This window comes from Carassius carassius, chromosome 13 (assembly GCF_963082965.1).
Source record: "Carassius carassius chromosome 13, fCarCar2.1, whole genome shotgun sequence".
Taxonomy (NCBI): domain Eukaryota; kingdom Metazoa; phylum Chordata; class Actinopteri; order Cypriniformes; family Cyprinidae; genus Carassius; species Carassius carassius.
In genome coordinates, this window is record NC_081767.1 from 24,448,973 (window position 1) to 24,468,157 (window position 19,185).

Here is a 19,185-nt window from a genome sequence, read left to right on the forward strand (position 1 = left end):
AGAGAAATCAACACACTGTGTGATATAAAAAAAAATAAAAATAAAAAAAAAACAATCCTTGGCTCCATTCAGTAGTGAATTCAACAGCAGTGTGACATTTGTAGTGAAATTTACAACTGTTTTTATCAGAATCATACTGATTACATTCGACTTTGTAATGAAGTCTTGTTACATGCTTGAAATTCTACTTTTATGCAATGAATAAAAGTCATATCTTACATAAAGTACAAGATCTAAAACGTTTGATAATGAAATTTTTCCAAGTTACAAAAAGAATTTCATTGCAGAATGATTCAGTTGCATCATTAACAAAAAACTCACAATTTCTCCCCATGTAGTCCAACAGCTATCTGAAAACCCACAACATCAAATAATACAATCACAATATAAAAAATTGGAAACATTTTATTTGTTGTGAAATGCAATTTGTCATCATCGGACCATATTATAATCCTTGTGATTTTGTGTGTGTGATTTTGGGTATCATCACAGTAGAACTAAATGGTTGTGTTGCATCACAAATCATTAAGTGAGAGTCTGAGAAAAAAAAAGATTTTCCATATTTAGTACAGTGTGGTCCTGTCCCAAATGGCACACTTGATGTGGTCTTTAATTATGCAATCTGAATCAATATTGTGTTTACCAATGTATTTGCCTTATTTGTCATTTTATAGTTCAAAAGGGTGCTCAAGAATGCCTCTGTATGTGGCCTCAATGAATATGCCCTTTTTCAAAGCTCACACTGGTGAGCGAACACAGCAGTTACACCCAGCAATCTATACGTCATTACATCACCAAAGTGTTCATACCACAAATGGAGACTATTTGGGACAGGGCCTGTGACTCTTCTGTGTCATTACTGCATTCATTTTAATGTAACAAGCCAAAAAAGGAGACTCAAGTGTCTGTAACAGTTAACAGAGTTTGGAAATTTTGGCCAGTTACTGCATCCCTTTACAAAAGAACTTGTGTAATACAGAAAAAGTCAACAGTGAGTCCAAAGATGCTTGAAATATACATTATGTGTGAAGTTACAGTTCAGAGCGTTTCAAATGGCAGGACTGTATCCACAGGTTTGCTTAGATGGACACGGGACATATAATGATTCGATCCTCTAGCATGACACTGAGCACCAGGAACACAAAGTAGAGGATGAACATGATGAATCCCAAAACTTTATTCATCCTCCACTTACAGGCAGCGATGGAGATAATGACGAAGAGGAGCATGAGGAAGAGCAGCACAATGGCACAGAACAGCCCATTACTGCTCACGGGCACCGGTGCCAGGGAATGGCAGAATGAGTACATCAGCCAGGGCACGGGCAGCCTGTAAACATCAGAGGGGATCAAGTTCATCTGAAAACAAGTGATTTGGGATGTAGCCTAATCATACCAACAATATGATTGCGAGTGTGATATTGCTAAATAAGCAGCAGTTTAAAAACAAGTTATTATTCAGTAACTTACATTTAAGACACAATATTGCCAGCTATTTGGTCTACTTTTGCCATTTCAGTTCAGTAATCGCATACTCTCTGTGAAGGTGCTTCTTTTTTAAATAAGTAAATACTTTGCGACTACTAAAAAATTGTGTGGGGATAGCAAAGTGTCCACTGGATGTGCACTTCCGAATCTCACTGTAAGTAGCAAGTCATCCAGGTCCTTTTCACCTACTGTTTTGTTAAGACTGTGTTAAGACTGTGAATTCGAACATACTACTACTCTTTTCACACAAAGTTCTTCACCAGCTATATAGTAGGAAAGTATGTTATTTTGGATGCAGCTAGTAACTTCATTAGAATCAGAGTTGTTGAACAAATCGGTTGAGCGAATGATGCAATGACTCACTCAAAAAAACGTACTTAATTTGTTCCTGAACAAATTAGTGTTGTTATATGAATCGGTTCAGTGGTTATAGAGCTAAACTCTTGCTGCCAACTACTGGTGAAACTATTTAACCTGCAGAAGGATTGACTGAAAAATCGCTACCACTACACAAACTGACAGTTCTGTATATGTACATTTCATTTCCAGCTACTAAACACCTGATTCTCTAAATATTTAAAGTTTCTGTTGCCTTACCCCATGGTAATGTCAAATATATTGCTGCCTACAGAGCTCGAGACAGCCATGTCTCCCAAGCCTTTTCGAGCCACAATCACGCTGGTGATCAGATCAGGAATGGATGTTCCTGCAGCCAGAATGGTGAGACCCATGATTTCCTCAGAGATGCCGATGGTCTCACCCACCTAGGAGAGAAACTATTTATGAATATTTTATTTGCTAGTGTAATGACAATTAAGTGTGTCTTAAGTGTCCAAATACTTTTAGAACCACTGAAATATTAGTTTCTACACTGACCTGATGTGCCCACCACACCATAAGATAGGAAAATATAGCAATCCATACTATCGAGCCAAGGAAAGTAATGACAAAGAACTTTTTGGATGCCTGTTAAGCACAATACAAAATAATATATATGTGAGTTCTATCAGAAGTGAAAGAATAGATTAATAACGTGATGTTTTGTTCTGGTTCTCACATGGTTTCTGACATCTGGAACTGTCAGCCACAGTGGAAAGACAATGGGCAACAGAAACAAATATGTGGCCTGTTTACGTCTGGTCTCTGGCCACTCTAAGGACAGAGGTTCATCATTTTCTCCATCCTCCCCCGCCTCATCATCTTCATCACTGTCTTCATCGCTGTCTTCATCACTGTCATCTTCATCATCATCCCCTGAATCATCTGAACCTCCTGGTTTCTCTGAGCCTCCTCCTGCTGCAGTGTCTCCTTCCTTAAGACAGAGCAAGAAAGAGACAGTTGAAAACATACAGTATACCCTCACTGATTAAAAGGAGAACAACAAAGCAATACATTATTCAAAAATAAAAGTTTTAGTATGATTTACTCACACTCAGTTCCCAAACCTACACGACTTTCGTAAGACTTATTTTTTTCCATGCAATTATAATGAATGGAGACTGGAGCTTTCGAGCTTCAAAAAGTAAGCTGCAAAAGCACTATATATAGCAATACAGTATATAGCTTAATTCATTGACATATAATCTTCGTCTCCAGACGAAACTGTTAAGAGATGAACTCGAGTACAGTCCGAATTGTGATTGAATCATTCAAAATTGAATGAAGCAATTTATTGTTACTTCTCTCACGAACACATCATGGAGAATAACAATTATCATTATAATAGCACTCCAGTACATTCTTCAACAATTGTTTGATTTCCATAGAAGTAAGTAAGTCATGACATGAGGGTGAGTAAATGATGATAGACTATGTAAATATGAATCACATACTATGTATGACAAATCACCTCTGTCAGCTTTGCAACAAGGTAAAGAATTGATAAGTTCATTAAAAGCACACAAGTGTCTCAGAGCTCCTCCTTCTTCCCCAATTTTTTCGAGAAGCAATAGGCCCACCTTTTGCGCTTCAGGCTTTTGACTAGCGTCTTCTTCTTTGGCTCCTGGAGCAGCATCTTTGCAATCCTTGGACTGCTCCATTTGATCGTCACCTTATTTAAACCACGATGATAAAATATCATTCAAGTTTGCAACTGCTTCCTAAATGTAGCAATAATACTGTACAAGCTCCTCTCAGATGTGGAGTGAAGATTTCTTCAATAGGAGTGAGTAATGTTGCTATTTATTTAGGTGGCAATTTCAAACACAACGGTTGTAACCCAAGATAATCCACACTGATTCTAAGCCACTCATGCTTAATTCATGAGATGGAGCTTGGTCGTTATGTCAGCTAATGTGTAAAGCAGCTCTCAAGTAGAAACAAAGGCTGGGAATATGGAATGTGGAATGCTGCGTAGAGAGCAAAACGGGCCAAACGCCTGGCAGCATGGTGCATTACCACTTGTGGAAATGCAACATTACTAACCATTTTGAATATGCAACAGAGCTCATCTGTGAGGTAGGACAATGCACCAACCTGTCTACAAAGCACTGTGCAAAACTAACAGAATAGACTAAGATTATAAAATCTCACCTTCAACAGATCTTTCCTTCTTTTTGTTCTCTACTTTCCCCCGGGCCATGTCATTCAAAATCTGAGCCTTGTCTTTAAATTTCACTGCAAACCAGGAAAGGAAGAATATAGCTTTAATGTAGACTTTCACTGACACTGTCAGGGTCAACAATGGTACTACAAATGACAAACGCCCTAATTTGACAGTAAAACAAAATGTAATTTCCTCACATCTCATAGGCTACTGCAAGGCAATCACATCACAAGAATAACAGCACAACGCCCCTTACTTTTACATTCATAAAGAGCTTCTAGCCTTTGCATCTCCATTAAACACTGACTATTGTGAGTAAAAGTAGATTCATATACAACAAATACCATGGTGAGTGTCACAAATGCATTTCCTAATGCCCTTTTAAACTACTCACGTCTTCTGACTTGCATGCCAACAAGTGAAAATGTAAAGAAATAAAAATAAAAATACTTTGGACAGGTCAAGATATAAATGCATCAAAATAAAAAAGGCTTATAATCAATAGGCATTGCATACCTTTTTTTTTTTAAATCGGAAACATGACCCTGACATTTCTTTGTGAGATGCAAAAGACTGAAAAGCAGGGTATACAGAGTATATTAAAGGGTTAGTTCACCCAGATAGCAAAATTATGTAATTAATAACTTACCCTCATGTTGTTCCAAACCCGTAAAACCTCAGTTTATCTTTGGAACACAGTTTAAGATATTTTAGATTTAGTCCGAGAGCTCTCAGTCCCTCCATTGAAGCTGTGTGTACGGTATACTGTCCATGTCCAGAAAGGTAAGAAAAACATCATCAAAGTAGTCCATGTGACATCAGAGGGTCAGTTAGAATTTTTTGAAGCATCGAAAATACATTTTGGTCCAAAAATAGCAAAAACTACAACTTTATTCAGCATTGTCTTCTCTTCCGTGTCTGTTGTGAGAGAGAGTTCAAAACAAAGCAGTCTGGATATCCGGTTCGTGAACGAATCATTCAGTTCACCAAATCGAACTGAATCGTTTTAAACGGTTCGCATCTCTAATACGCATTAATCCACAAATGACTTAAGCTGTTAATTTTTTTAATGTGGCTGACACTCCCTCTGAGTTCAAACAAACCAATATCCCGGAGTAATGCATGCACTCAAACAGTACACTGTCTGAACTGCTGTGAAGAGAGAACTGAAGATGAACATCGAGCCGAGCCAGATAAGAAGAATCGAGAAGCTGATGATACTGCGCATGTGTGATTCAGCGTGAAGCAGACTGACACACAGAGTGCATGAACCGAACTGATTCTTTTGGTGATTGATTCTGAACTGATTCTGTGCTAGTGTTATGAGCGCAGGTAAACCGAAGGCTTGAATCAAGGGCAATCATCGCAAATGACGCCATTACGTCGAGCGCAAAAGAACCGGTGAACCGTTTTCTTCAATCGTTTTATTGAATCGAACTGTCCGAAAGAACTACTGGTGATCCGAAAACCGATGCAACCGGTTCTTGACTAGTGAACGAGTCAGTCTTTTGTTCGTTATCTGGCTCGGTGTTCATCTTCAGTTCTCTCTTCACAGCAGTTCAGTCAGTGTACTGTTTGAGTAAATGAATTACTCCGGGATATTGGTTTGTTTTAACTCAGAGGGATTGTCAGCCACATTAAAAAAGTTAACAGCTTAAGTCATTTGTGGATTAATGCGTATTAGAGATGCAAACCGTTTAAAACGATTCAGTTCGATTTGGTGAACTGAATGATTTGTTCGCGAACCGGATATCCAGACTGCTTTGTTTTGAACTCTCTCTCACAACAGACACGGTAGAGAAGACAATGCTGAATAAAGTAGTCGTTTTTGCTATTTTTGGACCAAAATGTATTTTCGATGCTTCAAAAAATTCTAACCGACCCTCTGATGTCACATGGACTACTTTGATGATGTTTTTCTTACCTTTCTGGACATGGACAGTATACCGTACACACAGCTTCAATGGAGGGACTGAGAGCTCTCGGACTAAATCTAAAATATCTTAAACTGTGTTCCAAAGATAAACGGAGGTCTTACAGGTTTGGAACAACATGAGGGTAAGTTATTAATTACATAATTTTGCAAATTGGGTGAACTAACCCTTTAAGGCCGTTTTTTTTTTCACTGAATCTGAATCAAATTTGTCTCATTGAGTATGGCTTGTAAATAAGCACGGACTCAATCACCATAACAGGATTGAGCTGCTGGAGACTGGCTCTCATCCAGCCTTTATGAGCTCAATCAAAAGCAGCTTAATGATGGAGCAGCACAGTGCTAGGAGGTTTTTGTGAGGACCCTGAGAGTGCAGGTGCTGCACAGCCTTCTGAGGACAGGCTGAAGTTCAAGGGGACTAACCCCAGCCATCAAACCACTGACTCGCAAAGACCTCAGAGCCAGGGCTACTGCTTTACATGTATACATGCCAGCAATCAGGAACCATGAGGAAATCATTTGAAATCAAATCTCAAGTGCAAATAGTATTTATTTAATTATATTAACTTTTTATTATGATGTTTCTATAGCTCACGGTAGGGGATGACATTTCTGATGATATTTTTGTGATGTTTCTGCCAATAATACCATGTTTAAGAACCAATGTGCAATCAGGGAAATAGAACCAGCACTACTATGAATCACTCTCCACTCCATAGACTGAGAAAGAGCTATTTATCTTCTTAGTATCAATCTGGATTTAGTGCTGTCATCATATGGAACCCACTTTGCTAATCCATATGTACTGGGAGAAGGACAAAGGGACTCTCCTGCTACTATTCTGAACATCTTACAGCTCTTGCCTAAGGGAATATAGGCCTATTGGTGTTTTGATCTTTTATACAATTTGTGTTTATATACAAACCAGTTCAGTAAGGTGTGGCAATAAAAAAATCTGAAGCAAATATTGCATCTACCGAATGCCTCTAAACCAGGGGTTTAAGTCAACAGTCGTTAAACATCAAAAAATGGCAGTACATCCTTAGCATATACTTGCTTATTTAATGTTAATATTTACTCAAACACTAATTTGTAAACCTTGTAATACAGCTTTCACAAACATATCTGAAAAGTACAATCATCTTCTCATCCCAAAACTGTATGACTTTCTTTCTTCTTTATTTCATCTTTTGGAGATGTTCAACAGAATAAATAAAGTCACACAGGTTTAGAACAACATGAGGATGAGTAAATGATGACAGAATGGTAATTTCTGGGTGGACTATCCCTTTAAACCACCAGAATTGAAATTTGTAACGCTTTGTGCAATGTTTGCTTAATGAGTTATCATTATGAGGGTTCAGACACTGAAGGGCTCTTACCCTCACCAAGAGGATCCAGTGTGTGAATCATCAGCTGGAAGATAGTGTTCCTCATGGTGCTGTTGTGCAGAGAGGCAGAACTGCCCCCGCGCTGCAGTGTGGGCTTCAGCTACACAAGAGATATAGAGAAATAATCTGACAAATGCTCACGCTAAACAATCATATTGACAGAATTCATGACAGAACTAGGGATGCAACAATATAGTTAGCCCACCTCGGTTATTTAACCACAGTATTCTGTTCAGTTTGGTTCTGATGGCTTTATACATCAGTTTATTTTATTTATTTATTTTTTTTTTTTTTTTACACATTTACCCAAAAAAAAACACTTCTGTACACTGAAGAAGAACATGGATTAATGTATGTCTACTTTTAATTTCTTTTTAGAAAATGTAATATGTAATGTACACGCAGAAACTCCACATATGCATCACAGAAGAAACAGAACTGAACACGTTTTAGGAAATCCCTAATGTAGACAAAGGCATCCAGCTTTCAGTATAACTGAACACAAATTAGATTGAAATGCTTTAACTGATTAAACATGAAGACAGTAAACACTTGAATGCAACAAGCCATGTAAGGTATTTTCATAATAATTAAGTATACTTATAGTCCATTGCTCATTGATATAGCCTTTATTACAGCATATAATGTATTTTCTGACTCATTCTATGCCTTATTCTAAGAAGCGATATCAGAACACAAAAGGAAGGTATTTCAAACATTTGACAGATGTTGTGAAGTAAAAACATGTTACAATCAATGTTCTCTTTTGTTGGATAACAGTTTTAGAAATGCTTCTCATTGCAAGTCATTATTAGGGAAGATGTTTGCTGAGTTACTGCTTTTTCAAATGTACATTATAAGTGGGGAGGTGTTTCCTCATCTCACAAAGAGACAATTCAGAGATAAATATAACACACGGGAATTAGGTTAAAGTTCAAATTTGATGCCTATTGCTCTGTCCAGGTCGACACAGCAACATTATATCAACCAGCTGCGTGATCTATTTACATATATTTTCAAATTATTTGATTACCTTTAATCGATTCTTGTCTTCTGGTTCAGGTGGCCTGTTCTCTTCACCTGAGGTCCCATTGTCCTGTGTGCAACAAAAGTTTGAAACATTACAGAATATGTAAGGAACTGATTTGACCTCTTACCTTCACTTCTCATTCTACTGTAAAGCATAAAGGTGACTAAACTGCTGCAAACTTGAGAAATGATTCAAATACAGACCCTCATCAACCGAAAGGAGACCTTTATGTATGTATGTATTTTCTTGATATTACAATATCATTTAAATTATTTATTCCAAATGGAAAAAAATCTGTAACATAGGATGTAGAATAACATACCAGTATTATTTGTATACTATTTTAGTAATTATTAATATTTTCAATTAACCTTTATTTTTATATTGTAAGTTCTCTTTTTAACACTTATCAGATTTAAACACTCTATGTTACACAGTTTGTACATCACAGCACACCCTCAAAGCATTAAGTGGACATCTTTGGATCAGAGCGCCAGAGTGTCATCGTTTTACCAGTCCAGAGGTTCTCTCCCAGATATTAGATTCAATTATTATCTTGATCATATAAATGAAAAATGATACCCTATCCATTTATTTAAGGGTAATAAATATTTGTCCATGTTCTACTCACCTTTGAAGCATCCTAGGTGTATGTGACTTTCTTTTTAGAATAATCCAATCTGAGTTATATAAAATTGTCCTTGCTTTTCCAAGCCTTTTAATGGGGGTAAGCAGGTGTTTGTTGTCAACAGTTCGTTGTCAATCTGCTGACTGTAGGGAACCGGAAGATGTGTAGGTGGAAGATGGAAGACATATGCATCACACGCGCGCCTCTGGGAAATGTCAGAGCAAAGTTTACTTTGGAAAACAGACTCCTCTTAATTGGCTTATTTTGAAATCCTTCAACTTTTTTCTTTACAAATCCTCGGTTTGGGCTTCTACTTCGTGACCAGTGTTTTGTTTTGCTCTCTCACCGTGCCCATCACTAACCATGCAGCGCTGGCGAACTACAACATCCGCCTGCACGATTTCTATGAAAAAAAGTGTTTATTACGTTTGAAATCTGGATATTCACTACAGAGGGCCTTTATACACCCCCCGGAGCCTTGTGAGGGATGTTTTATTACAGATGCGAGCACTTTATTTCAGATCTTCTGAACTGTTGATAACAAACACCTGCTTTCTGACCCCATTGAAAGGCTTGGAAGAACAAGGACAATTTTTTATATAAATCCGATTGGATTATTCTGAAAGAAGAAAGTCACACACACCTAGGATGCTTTGAGGGTAAATAGAACATGGATTTTCTTTCTCGGGTGAACTAACCCTGTTAATATTCTTTTTTTCAGTATAAGGCACAATGGTCCCTATCATACACCCGGCGCAATGCAATGCAAGGCGCAGCACAAGTGTGTTTGCTAATTTCAGTCCAGCGCCGTTCGCATTTTCCTGTCCAGTGCCACATTGTTTAATTAGCAAATGCATTTGTGCTCATTTTTGCATCCATGGGCGTGCTGGTCTAAAAAAGAGGTGTGTTCAGGCACATTGCTGGTGCAATGCTATTTTAAGGGGCTGAAAATAGACTGTGCCATAGACCAGCTCAAACCTGGTCTAAAGTCTAAAGTCGCAATGTTTTTTCTTTGTTATTCAAAGGTACATTTTGTAAGATATTTGCAGTAAAAAATCCAAAAACACTAGGCTAGTGTTATATATTTTGTCCAGCTGATTACTAACAATATCTCTAAAGTTTTCAACTACTTGTAAATCATGAGAAAATTCCCATTCTAAACAGTGACACGGGGCAGTGCAGTCGCCTGTCAATGACATTAGTTACCCTTTGTATCGCCTTTACTGACGTAGAAAGGTACGTTTAAAGGTACAGGTTGTAGGACCTGCCACTAGAGGGCACACTATCAAAACAAAAACAATCGCGTGGTTTGATAACGCTAAGAAGGAGCGTGGAATGATGGGATTTTTTGCCTTCTACCCAACCGTTGACGGCCATCAATCAGACGGAAATATAAATCATGGATTTAACGCGAGTTCAACGGTTTGCGCAAGTAGATTACATACAAAATCAATGCAAAGACGCGATCAGACTATGAATCAGACGCGATGCCCCGCGTTTGGCGTGTATGCCCCATAATACTAATCTTGTTGATCGTTATAATAGCATATGTTTTCTGTAAAGATACGAATCAAAACAACTCACCTGTCGAGTAAAACACAAGCGAGATCCGCATCTCTTTCTAGTTGAAGTTTGTCGCGAAGCTACTTCCGCATTTGTCCACGACACTGTTGTCATGTGGTTTCTACGTCAGTAAAGGCGGTAACAAAGGGTAACTAACATCATTGACAGGCGATTGCACTGCCCCGTGTCACTGTTTAGAATGGGAATTTTCTCATGATTTACAAGTAGTTGAAAACATTTGAGATATTGTTAGTAATCAGCTGGACAAAATATATAACACTAGCCTAGTGGTTTTTGGATATTTTACTGCAAATATCTTACAAATTGTACCTTTAAAGGGAATGGAAGATGAGACTCTGATTGGTTTATTGCACGTTACGCCCAAAAAAAACATTACTCATTAAGAGAATAGGGACAACCCGTTTAGACCATGAGCCTGGGCGCGCCAACCGTTTTTCCGTCGTTAAAATAGCAAAAGTGGATTTGGACATGCCCTGAGTGCACCTGCGCCGTGCGCTTTACACTTTGCGTTTAGATCGTTAAAATAGGGCCCAATGACTATAATCCATCCAGTGGTTGTCACTGCAGTTTAAGTTCTCCCTCTCAGGTAGTGAAAACAAAGAGATGTTATGACAGATTATCAAGTGTTGATCTCTCTAAACCTCCCTCTCACCACAGCATCTAAGCTGAAGGATGTTCAGGATGAAGAAAGGAACTTGTGAAAATGACCACACAATTTTATTATGTGACAATATAGTGTCACTAATACAAATGGGGCTGTCACAATGAGTCAAATGCACCTTCTCAAAATACCTCGCCTGCTACAAGACAACTCATTAACAATGTCTGGTCCCAGCAGACACAAGAGACTTTCTTTTCATTTCTGTTAATCAAAGGAAAACGTAACCCATGAGTATCTGCTCAATGAATAAACATAAGTGACTCACAGTCACTTGAGTGGGATGCTATTATATCTCTAATCGCGGTGATGAACTGATATTATAGCAGAATAAATGTTCCTCATCACTAGATGGATTAGAACTGCAAAAACCATCATAAATATGATTAAAATGCTATGCAAATTGCTAATTGCTAACATGCAATCCTTGTTCTTGACAGCAAGGCACTAATGATACAAGGTTTTGGGTTTGAATCCCAATACTGGTAAAATGTGTTTATTAAATCCACAATTATTCGCTTTCAATAAAAAAGTATCTGTTTAGTGAATAAATGTTAATACAATTTATAAATACAGTAAATACACCTATTTATAAAAACACTTGAATATATTTTTCATTTCTGTACTAAGATTAATTTTGATTTGGTGCATGAAGTCAATTTCAATGTTATACAACTGTATACAAAAATGCAAAAAAAACACCTCTTAAAAAGAATCTTTGGCATAATCTTTTATTATTTATTAATTCAAATGTCAGAAAATTTGGCCTTTTTATAACAAGTCACTTTTAGTTTAGGTTGTGAAATGTGATATGATTCAACAAAACACTTTTATTTGCCATTGACCAAAATATCTCATCCAATGACTTTATAATTCTGAATATTAAAGTCATAAATAATGAGGCTTACCTTCTCAGGTTCTTCGACCGCGAAAACTTTGACGATGTTCTTGTGTTTCCTGAGTTGAGACTTGAAGGCTTTCTCTATCTGAACATTGTACTTCATGAAGACAACATAGGTAGCATAACCGCACACCAGCATCATACTCTCCCACCACATAATGGTACTGTCCAAGAAGAAGATGATGAGCATGATGAGATCGAGGATATAGAACGACACATCCCGAAAGAGAGGCCACCAGGTGAGGTGAAGCATCTCCCGGGAAAACAGCGCACACATTCCGATCACAAATAAGATGTTGAAGACAGCCGAGCCAACGATGGTTCCAATGCCCACATTGCTATGAGAAATGAAAACTCCAATCAAGGAAGTGAAGAGTTCAGGAGCAGAGCCTCCAGCAGCCATGAACGTTGCCCCGGCCACATCATCCGAGATCTGCAGTTTGTCTGTGATAACCCCTAATGTAGGAACAAAAAACTCATCGCAGACGATGGCTAAAGAAACAAACATGTATACCATCCCAAAGATGTGAAGAATGACCCAGCCTTTGCGTCGCTCCTCAATGGTGAAGATGTCCTCTGGGTACTCGCCCTTCATGTGTGGTGTCTCTCCAGGTCTGGACGCTGTAGTGTTGGGCACTAAAGTGGTCGTTTCTGTTGCTGGAGTAGGAACTGCGGTGGGCTTTGGAAGGTCTGGATTAACGTAGATGCAATGGATGATTTTCCTGTTTGTGGTTGTTGTAGGCGTCTCTGTTATAGATATTGTTGGGATGGGTACATTTGTCGCCGTCTCTGATGACTGAACCCCATCTGTGTGGTTGGAGCTCTTTGGCTCAGCAGCGGTCAAATTAATAAAAACCTCTGTTATCTCCAAGAGTCCAGAGCCAAGTTCAGAGCCATCCTCCATTCTTCCTGCTGTCTGGGGCTCAGGCCAGGGTTCTGGTAGTCTGGCTCTGATAGCGAGTTGATATAAAGAACAAAGGAAAACCCCAGACAGAAGAAATATAATCCGGCTAAGATGAAGTCTCTTCCTTCGAGTAAGCAACATTTTCTAGTATGCTTCCTAAAGGGCACCAAGTGGTTTTTAAGGGCAATGACACCCAGAACATCCAGAATTTCCCCCCAAAAGATGCAGGGGTACGCAGCACTCACTCTCAGACTGACTCATCTCATTTTCTCTGTGGTGCGGGTTTCCTCTCACAGACCTAACAGTGGATAAAAGGAGGAATACTGAGTGCAACAGTTGTACAGGAAAAACTGAATGCAAGATCAGCATATTACAGTGGCCATTACACTACAACACATTGCATTGAATTAAATGAAAAAAAAAAAAAATATATATATATATATATATATATATATATATATATATATATTAACTTTCTAGCTTATTGTAAATTTCATTGTTAGAAGCATGCAAATAGTTTCAAATGTGGATTAAATGTATGATGGTGGTCAGAAATTGAGGGGAAAATTAGCTTGGGACAAAAAAATGCAGTTGAAAGTAATAAAATGCCCCTAAGCAATCAGTTATTTAGCCTTTCATTCATTTCATTCTATCTATCTAAATATGTATCTGTCTGTCTGTCAAGTATTTTATTTAAATGATATTCACCATAATAAAGATAAAAAATAAATAAAACTTGCCCTTAAATAATAATAATAATAATAATAATAAACATTTTGACAATGCTTCTGCATGAATAAATTATTAAGAAAAGCCTTCCTTGAAGCATTTATTTCATTTGCGACTAACGTAGCATGGAAAACATCCGTCTCAAGTTTTTGTCAACCCTTAACATATATTAATAATAGCATTGTGTCATTATAAGAAGCTCCACAAAAAAAAAAATAATAATAATATTTGTAAACACAGTAGCATGAACCCGAAAATGTGTGACCAACTTGGCGGAAGGTATTTCTACCTCACCCATAAATTAGCCATATTAACAAAGAAGTGTATAATAAAACTTTATTTGCTCTCATGCAAGAAATAGTTCAGAACACGCCAAAGAAACCTACCGGTTGAGAGTCGATGTCCGCGGCTGTGTGGAGCACAGGGCTTCGGGGAGAGCGCTGATGCTGTGAGCGCTGCTTCAGGTCAAGCAGGACGCACCGCAGGACAGCTCTTCAGCGTGGATCAGCACAATACCTAATACCTGAAGTCTTTTAAGAGGATCATTAGATGTACTCTCTCCTCACACTCTCATTACCTCTTGAACTATTTATCCCAATTATTCTGCTCATATACGTTTCATTCATAATTATAGAAAGTGAGTACACGCGTAAACTTGCTTGTTAAAAATACGTAATATTTATAATATTTAATATTTAAATAAACGTTTCAATAGTAGTTTGTTATTATTACATAATTATGGTTATGGTGGATTACATATTATTAAATTGTCCCACGATAAGAATGTCTACAGACTAACCGTTTTTGTCCACAGCATTATCCTACATATGGACGTTTCTGTTTAGGCTAACTCTTGTACTTTTTTCATTTATTTTAAGAAATAATTTATATTAGGACGGAACTTTTGAAATAATATTTTCTCTCGCGCGTTGTCTACTAGGAACTAGTTGACAGGTTTCTTTTGTTTCCAAACGGTCCGCTTTTCACGGTGCACACCTGGTTAAGAAGAACGGGTTTCAGCGATGGGTAAACTTTTTACGTTTTGTTGAAATATGCAAAAGCTGCTATGCATATCTACAAATTGTATTCGCAAATAAGAAGTAATACTTTATTTAAAACGTTTATGATAATTTCCCAGTCAATTTTACATTGCGAACGTTTGGCAGTACATTCATGATTCATACTTAGGTTGTTCTGTAACATGACAAATCGAAAAACAAATAAATAAACTATGGATTTGGTGGTCTCCCGCAATCCTGGTCAGGAATCTCAGTCGGCTGGTTTTAGAGGGGAAAGACCAGCTGGACAGGACTAGTTAGACCAGTTTAAACCAGCAAATACGAGCAAACCATCTTAGGCTGGTTTAAGCTTCATGTGTGTTTCTTCAGTGCAACAAAATCAAGTGAATTATTGTATGTGTGTTTTTAATTAACCAAACATGGTTGTGATGTCAACTGCAGAAGTGTATGTGGTCACACTGTCATATGCTCCTGTTTTTACACAGATATCTCAAGCTTTCATAAATAATTGTTCATCAAAGTGTAAAGAGAAAAGCGTGCAAGCATGCCCACTGTGGTTCTTCTGGACTCGTCGCTGTCCATGACACGACCCGTGTCAGTGGAGGGCAGTGAAGAGTTTCAGAGAAAGAACCTAGCGGTTCATGGACTGACCATGCTGTTTGAACACATGGCCACAAACTATAGACTGGAGTTCACTTCACTTGTCGCCTTCTCCTCCCTCTGGGAGCTTTTGGTGCCCTTCAGCAGAGACTACAATACTCTGCAGGTAAAAACAGACCAGTTGTCATTCTGTCTAAATATAATCGAGGTTGTCTGGGGTCGTATTGTTATCTTTCATTCAATGTTTTGCAGGAAGCTTTGAATAACCTCGAAGACTATGATAAAACCTGCCTAGAGGCTGCATTGCAAGGTGTTAGTAATGTAGTACAGCAGGAATGGGGAACCTCTTGTCCATGTCAGGTAAAAATACAAATCTAATTCTTGAAAATACATTGTATTATGGAATATACAATGTGCATAAACATTGAAATAACGAGATATAAATGAAACGTACATTTGAAATAGCTGGCAGTGGGCTGTTTGATCTGTTCAGTAAATGGTAATGAATGCTGATTTATACTGGTTACCACTTTAACAGGATGTCTAAATAATACACATACATTTTTTTAAGTACAGTTGAGGTAATTGTCCCATTGTATTTTCTACAGATAATTTATATATATATATATATATATATATATATATATATATATATATATATATAACGCTAAATGTGATTTGAGTGCCTTGTCGTTGTTTATCAGTGTTTATGTTGTTTTTATGGTGGCCTGTAGGTGGTGCTGGTTACTGACGGTGCACTTGGCATTGGTCGTGGATCTTTGCGTCACTCCCTGCAAACAGTGAAACAACGTTTGGAGGACAAGAAGTTCCCACTGCCTTTCCCGTTCCCTTCCAAACTCTATGTCATGTGCATTGCAAATGCAGAGGAGGTGCTTTAGTTTGTTTTCATTGTGTTGGTATTTTTGAGTATGATTGAGATACTAAACTTTATTTTGAATTAGTTTTAATTGTTTATTTCAGATTTAGCTATTTTAGTACATATGAAATATTGCTTTGCTGGCTACCTTAAATTATTTAAAGTAAAAAAAAAATCATTTATTATTATAAAACGGATAGTTTTAACATACTTAAGTTACACATGCATCTTACAATATAAGTAAAACTAATTTAATTTAATCATTTTTCATAATGTTTCCTTTTATTTTATGTTTTATCCCTTTATTTAATCTGTTATTTTGATGTCCCCTGAAGCTCCAAGCTACAGATAGCATGGATAATTTAGAGCAGCTGATTAATCTGAATGGTGGACAGGGTCAGATATACACTATGGAGGGACCTCTTTGTCTTAAAAGTGTCCAGTCTATGTTTGGGTGAGTGATCATGTTACGTTGTGCAAAAATACTATTAACTACTCTGTTCTTTTATTTTATTGAATTTTTAGTTGCACATTTTTGTTTATGCAACATTTTGTGGTTGACCTGAGTTTTGTGTTGGCAGTAAGCTGATTGACCAGGCATACTCTCCCTTCCATGCGGTGCTGCGCTGTGGGAACCTGACCTCTGATGTGCAGGTCTTTCCCAGGCCAGAGCCAGTGACGATAGATGAGGAAGTGGATCCCATCCCCAAAACAGTGCAAACAGGTATGAGCAAAGAAGCTAGTGAAATGATCGTGTCCTTAATTATACCCTCTTGTTGTTCTAACACAAGCATTAAACTATTCAAGTTTTGTGTTTTTAAATTAAACGTTCTCATTATTAATAATATATAAATAAGGCATTTTGTGTGAGCAGGTTTATATAATAAATCTATTAAATATAAATAATTATTAGATTTAAGGGCTTTAATCAGACAGTAAATGTAAATAAATGTTTTCATTTTTTTCTAATCATGCTAGATTCTACAAGAGGAAATTTGAGCAAAGTGCACTTGATAGATATGTTACCTTGTTGTGTTGTGCATATAGACTTGGAGATTGTGGGTTTTATTGAGATTGGCGATATCTCCAGCCCTCCGGTTTTATCTAGGCACTTGGTCCTGCCCATTGCTGTGAACAAAGGTCAGTATTTTGCTTCTTATTTCCTAGGCCATCTTATCCACATCCTTATTTATTTACTGGTAATTCTGTTGTAATGACAAAGCATGTTCTTTTCCTTAACAGAGGGGGATGAGATCGGTACAGGGGCTACTGATGACACAGAGGAAGAGACTTCCACAAATCAGATGGCTGGAAAGAGCCCAAACTTCTGTGTTCTTCTACATGGCAGCCTAAAGGTGGAGGGCATGGTGGCACTTGTCCAGCTCGGGTAAGGATCATACATGCATCTGGCTTTTCATAAGCATTCAAAATGTTGGAAATATATAAAAAAAATTGCGTCAGATGAGAAGGATTTGTTTTCATCACCAACATATTTGAGATTAATTACCTAGTTACTCTGATATAAAAGTTTTCACTATCCATGTTTCCTCTGACAGGCCAGAATGGTTCGGGATGCTTTATTCCCAGGCAGACAGTAAGAAGAAGTCTAATCTAATGATGTCACTCTTTGAGCCCGGCTCAGAGCCTCTGCCCTGGTTGGGCAGAATGTCACAGCTTGGCCCTGCATCAGGTAGCACGGTTTCAATATTTTTCTGGAACAGCCACACTTTAAATGCCTGTTAAATTAAATTAAAATAAAGTAAAAAAAGAAACTGTGTTGTATTGCATTATGCAGTATGTTCAAGTAGTTAATAATTAATACACTGAAACAAAAGTAACCTTGATGGTTCACAGAGTTCAGTTAGGAAACCTGTAGGTAAACACACCAGGGTCAGGGATAACAGTAGTATAACCACAAATTTGCATTTATTTCCCTCATGCTTTGGTTCCTTCTGAGACTAGAGACATAGACATAAAAACATTTTCTCATTGTTTGCATAAGGTTTTGCTTACTGGCCAAAGGTATAAATATTGGTTTACTATGATTCTTTGTTTGCTTGACATACAGATGCAGCTGAAAATCCCTATGGCGAAGATGACAGTAAAAGTCCTTTTCCCATACAGCCAAAACACAAACGAAGCTACGCTCAGAATGTTACTGTCTGGATTAAAGCCAGTGGACTGCAGGTATACACCTTAATACTACACTATATGTAATATATCTGACAGGCCACTGATATACTAAAAGTCATTTTAACTGAATGGTTCTAACCACACTTTCAGACAGATGTACAGAAAATTATCCGTAATGCAAGGAAACTGCCAGAAAAAACACAAACCTTCTATAAGGTGGGTAATTATACGTATTCAATTATTCAATTTCTCTCTCTCTCTCTATATATATATTTAAAAATGAATGTTTAGTATGTAGATATGATATCATATGCTAAAATATGATCCTTTTGATTACAGTTAAAATACTTGTTTGGTGTGACATTTATATTTTCTTCACTGTAGGAACTAAACCGCCTGCGAAAGGCCGCTCTCGCCTTTGGTTTCTGGGAGCTTCTTAAGAGTGTGGCTGAACTTTTGGAGAGGGAGTGTACACTGCTGCCTAACTCTGCTCATCCTGATGCTGCCTTCCAGCTCTCACATGCTGCCCAGCAGCTTAAACTGGCTAGTAGTGGAGACTCCAAGTATGCGGCCTTTGAACAAAACATTACCCCCATGCTCACTGATTTCTCAGGGGGAGGAGGAGCTGACAGAATATAGAGGAACAACGCTCAATGGACAACTACCAGATCAGTAATAGATGAATGAACCTTTATTTAAAAACTCAGTGAAATGTTTGTCCGAGGGAAATGAGTTACTGCAGCAGAATCAGATAAATGTGACATTT

General features: G+C 37.7%; 2 protein-coding genes across 3 annotated transcripts; one reads left to right on the forward strand and one right to left on the reverse strand.

Moving 5' to 3' along the window:
* Position 1: 1 nt before the first annotated feature.
* On the reverse strand, positions 2-14,404 carry LOC132156164 (sodium/potassium/calcium exchanger 1-like). 2 transcript variants are annotated; one of them, XM_059565057.1, is made up of 10 exons: positions 14,177-14,404; positions 12,165-13,359; positions 8,390-8,452; positions 7,354-7,456; positions 4,020-4,103; positions 3,446-3,537; positions 2,545-2,799; positions 2,364-2,453; positions 2,085-2,251; positions 2-1,329 (listed from the first exon to the last, which is right to left on the reverse strand). In XM_059565057.1, exons 2-10 carry the CDS (start codon positions 13,200-13,202, stop codon positions 1,080-1,082), a joined length of 2,142 nt encoding a protein of 713 aa, XP_059421040.1. In that variant the 5' UTR covers positions 13,203-13,359; positions 14,177-14,404; the 3' UTR covers positions 2-1,079. The 2 variants fall into 2 exon arrangements, with proteins under 2 accessions (XP_059421040.1, XP_059421039.1); XM_059565056.1 differs by having other exon boundaries at positions 7,348-7,456; positions 14,177-14,403.
* A 278-nt stretch (positions 14,405-14,682) lies between these two features.
* Positions 14,683-19,122, forward strand: LOC132156165 (integrator complex subunit 14-like). The gene is made up of 12 exons (XM_059565058.1): positions 14,683-14,816; positions 15,295-15,575; positions 15,662-15,769; positions 16,144-16,299; positions 16,622-16,740; positions 16,868-17,010; positions 17,334-17,426; positions 17,529-17,673; positions 17,843-17,976; positions 18,355-18,473; positions 18,570-18,635; positions 18,804-19,122. Exons 2-12 carry the CDS (start codon positions 15,354-15,356, stop codon positions 19,056-19,058), a joined length of 1,560 nt encoding a protein of 519 aa, XP_059421041.1. The 5' UTR covers positions 14,683-14,816; positions 15,295-15,353; the 3' UTR covers positions 19,059-19,122.
* Positions 19,123-19,185: the final 63 nt, after the last annotated feature.

Excerpts from the sequence above, each read along its gene's own strand:
- LOC132156164 (XM_059565056.1), bottom strand. The coding sequence starts at position 13,202 with ATGTTGCTTACTCGAAGGAAGAGACTTCATCTTAGCCGGATTATATTT. Across the intron at positions 2,454-2,544 it reads TTCCAGATGTCAGAAACCAT|GCATCCAAAAAGTTCTTTGT; the intron begins GTGAGAACCAGA and ends TGTGCTTAACAG. Across the intron at positions 1,330-2,084 it reads ATATTTGACATTACCATGGG|GCTGCCCGTGCCCTGGCTGA; the intron begins GTAAGGCAACAG and ends TGATGTTTACAG.
- LOC132156165 (XM_059565058.1), top strand. The coding sequence starts at position 15,354 with ATGCCCACTGTGGTTCTTCTGGACTCGTCGCTGTCCATGACACGACCC. Across the intron at positions 17,011-17,333 it reads CCCCAAAACAGTGCAAACAG|ACTTGGAGATTGTGGGTTTT; the intron begins GTATGAGCAAAG and ends TTGTGCATATAG. Across the intron at positions 17,427-17,528 it reads GCCCATTGCTGTGAACAAAG|AGGGGGATGAGATCGGTACA; the intron begins GTCAGTATTTTG and ends TTTCCTTAACAG.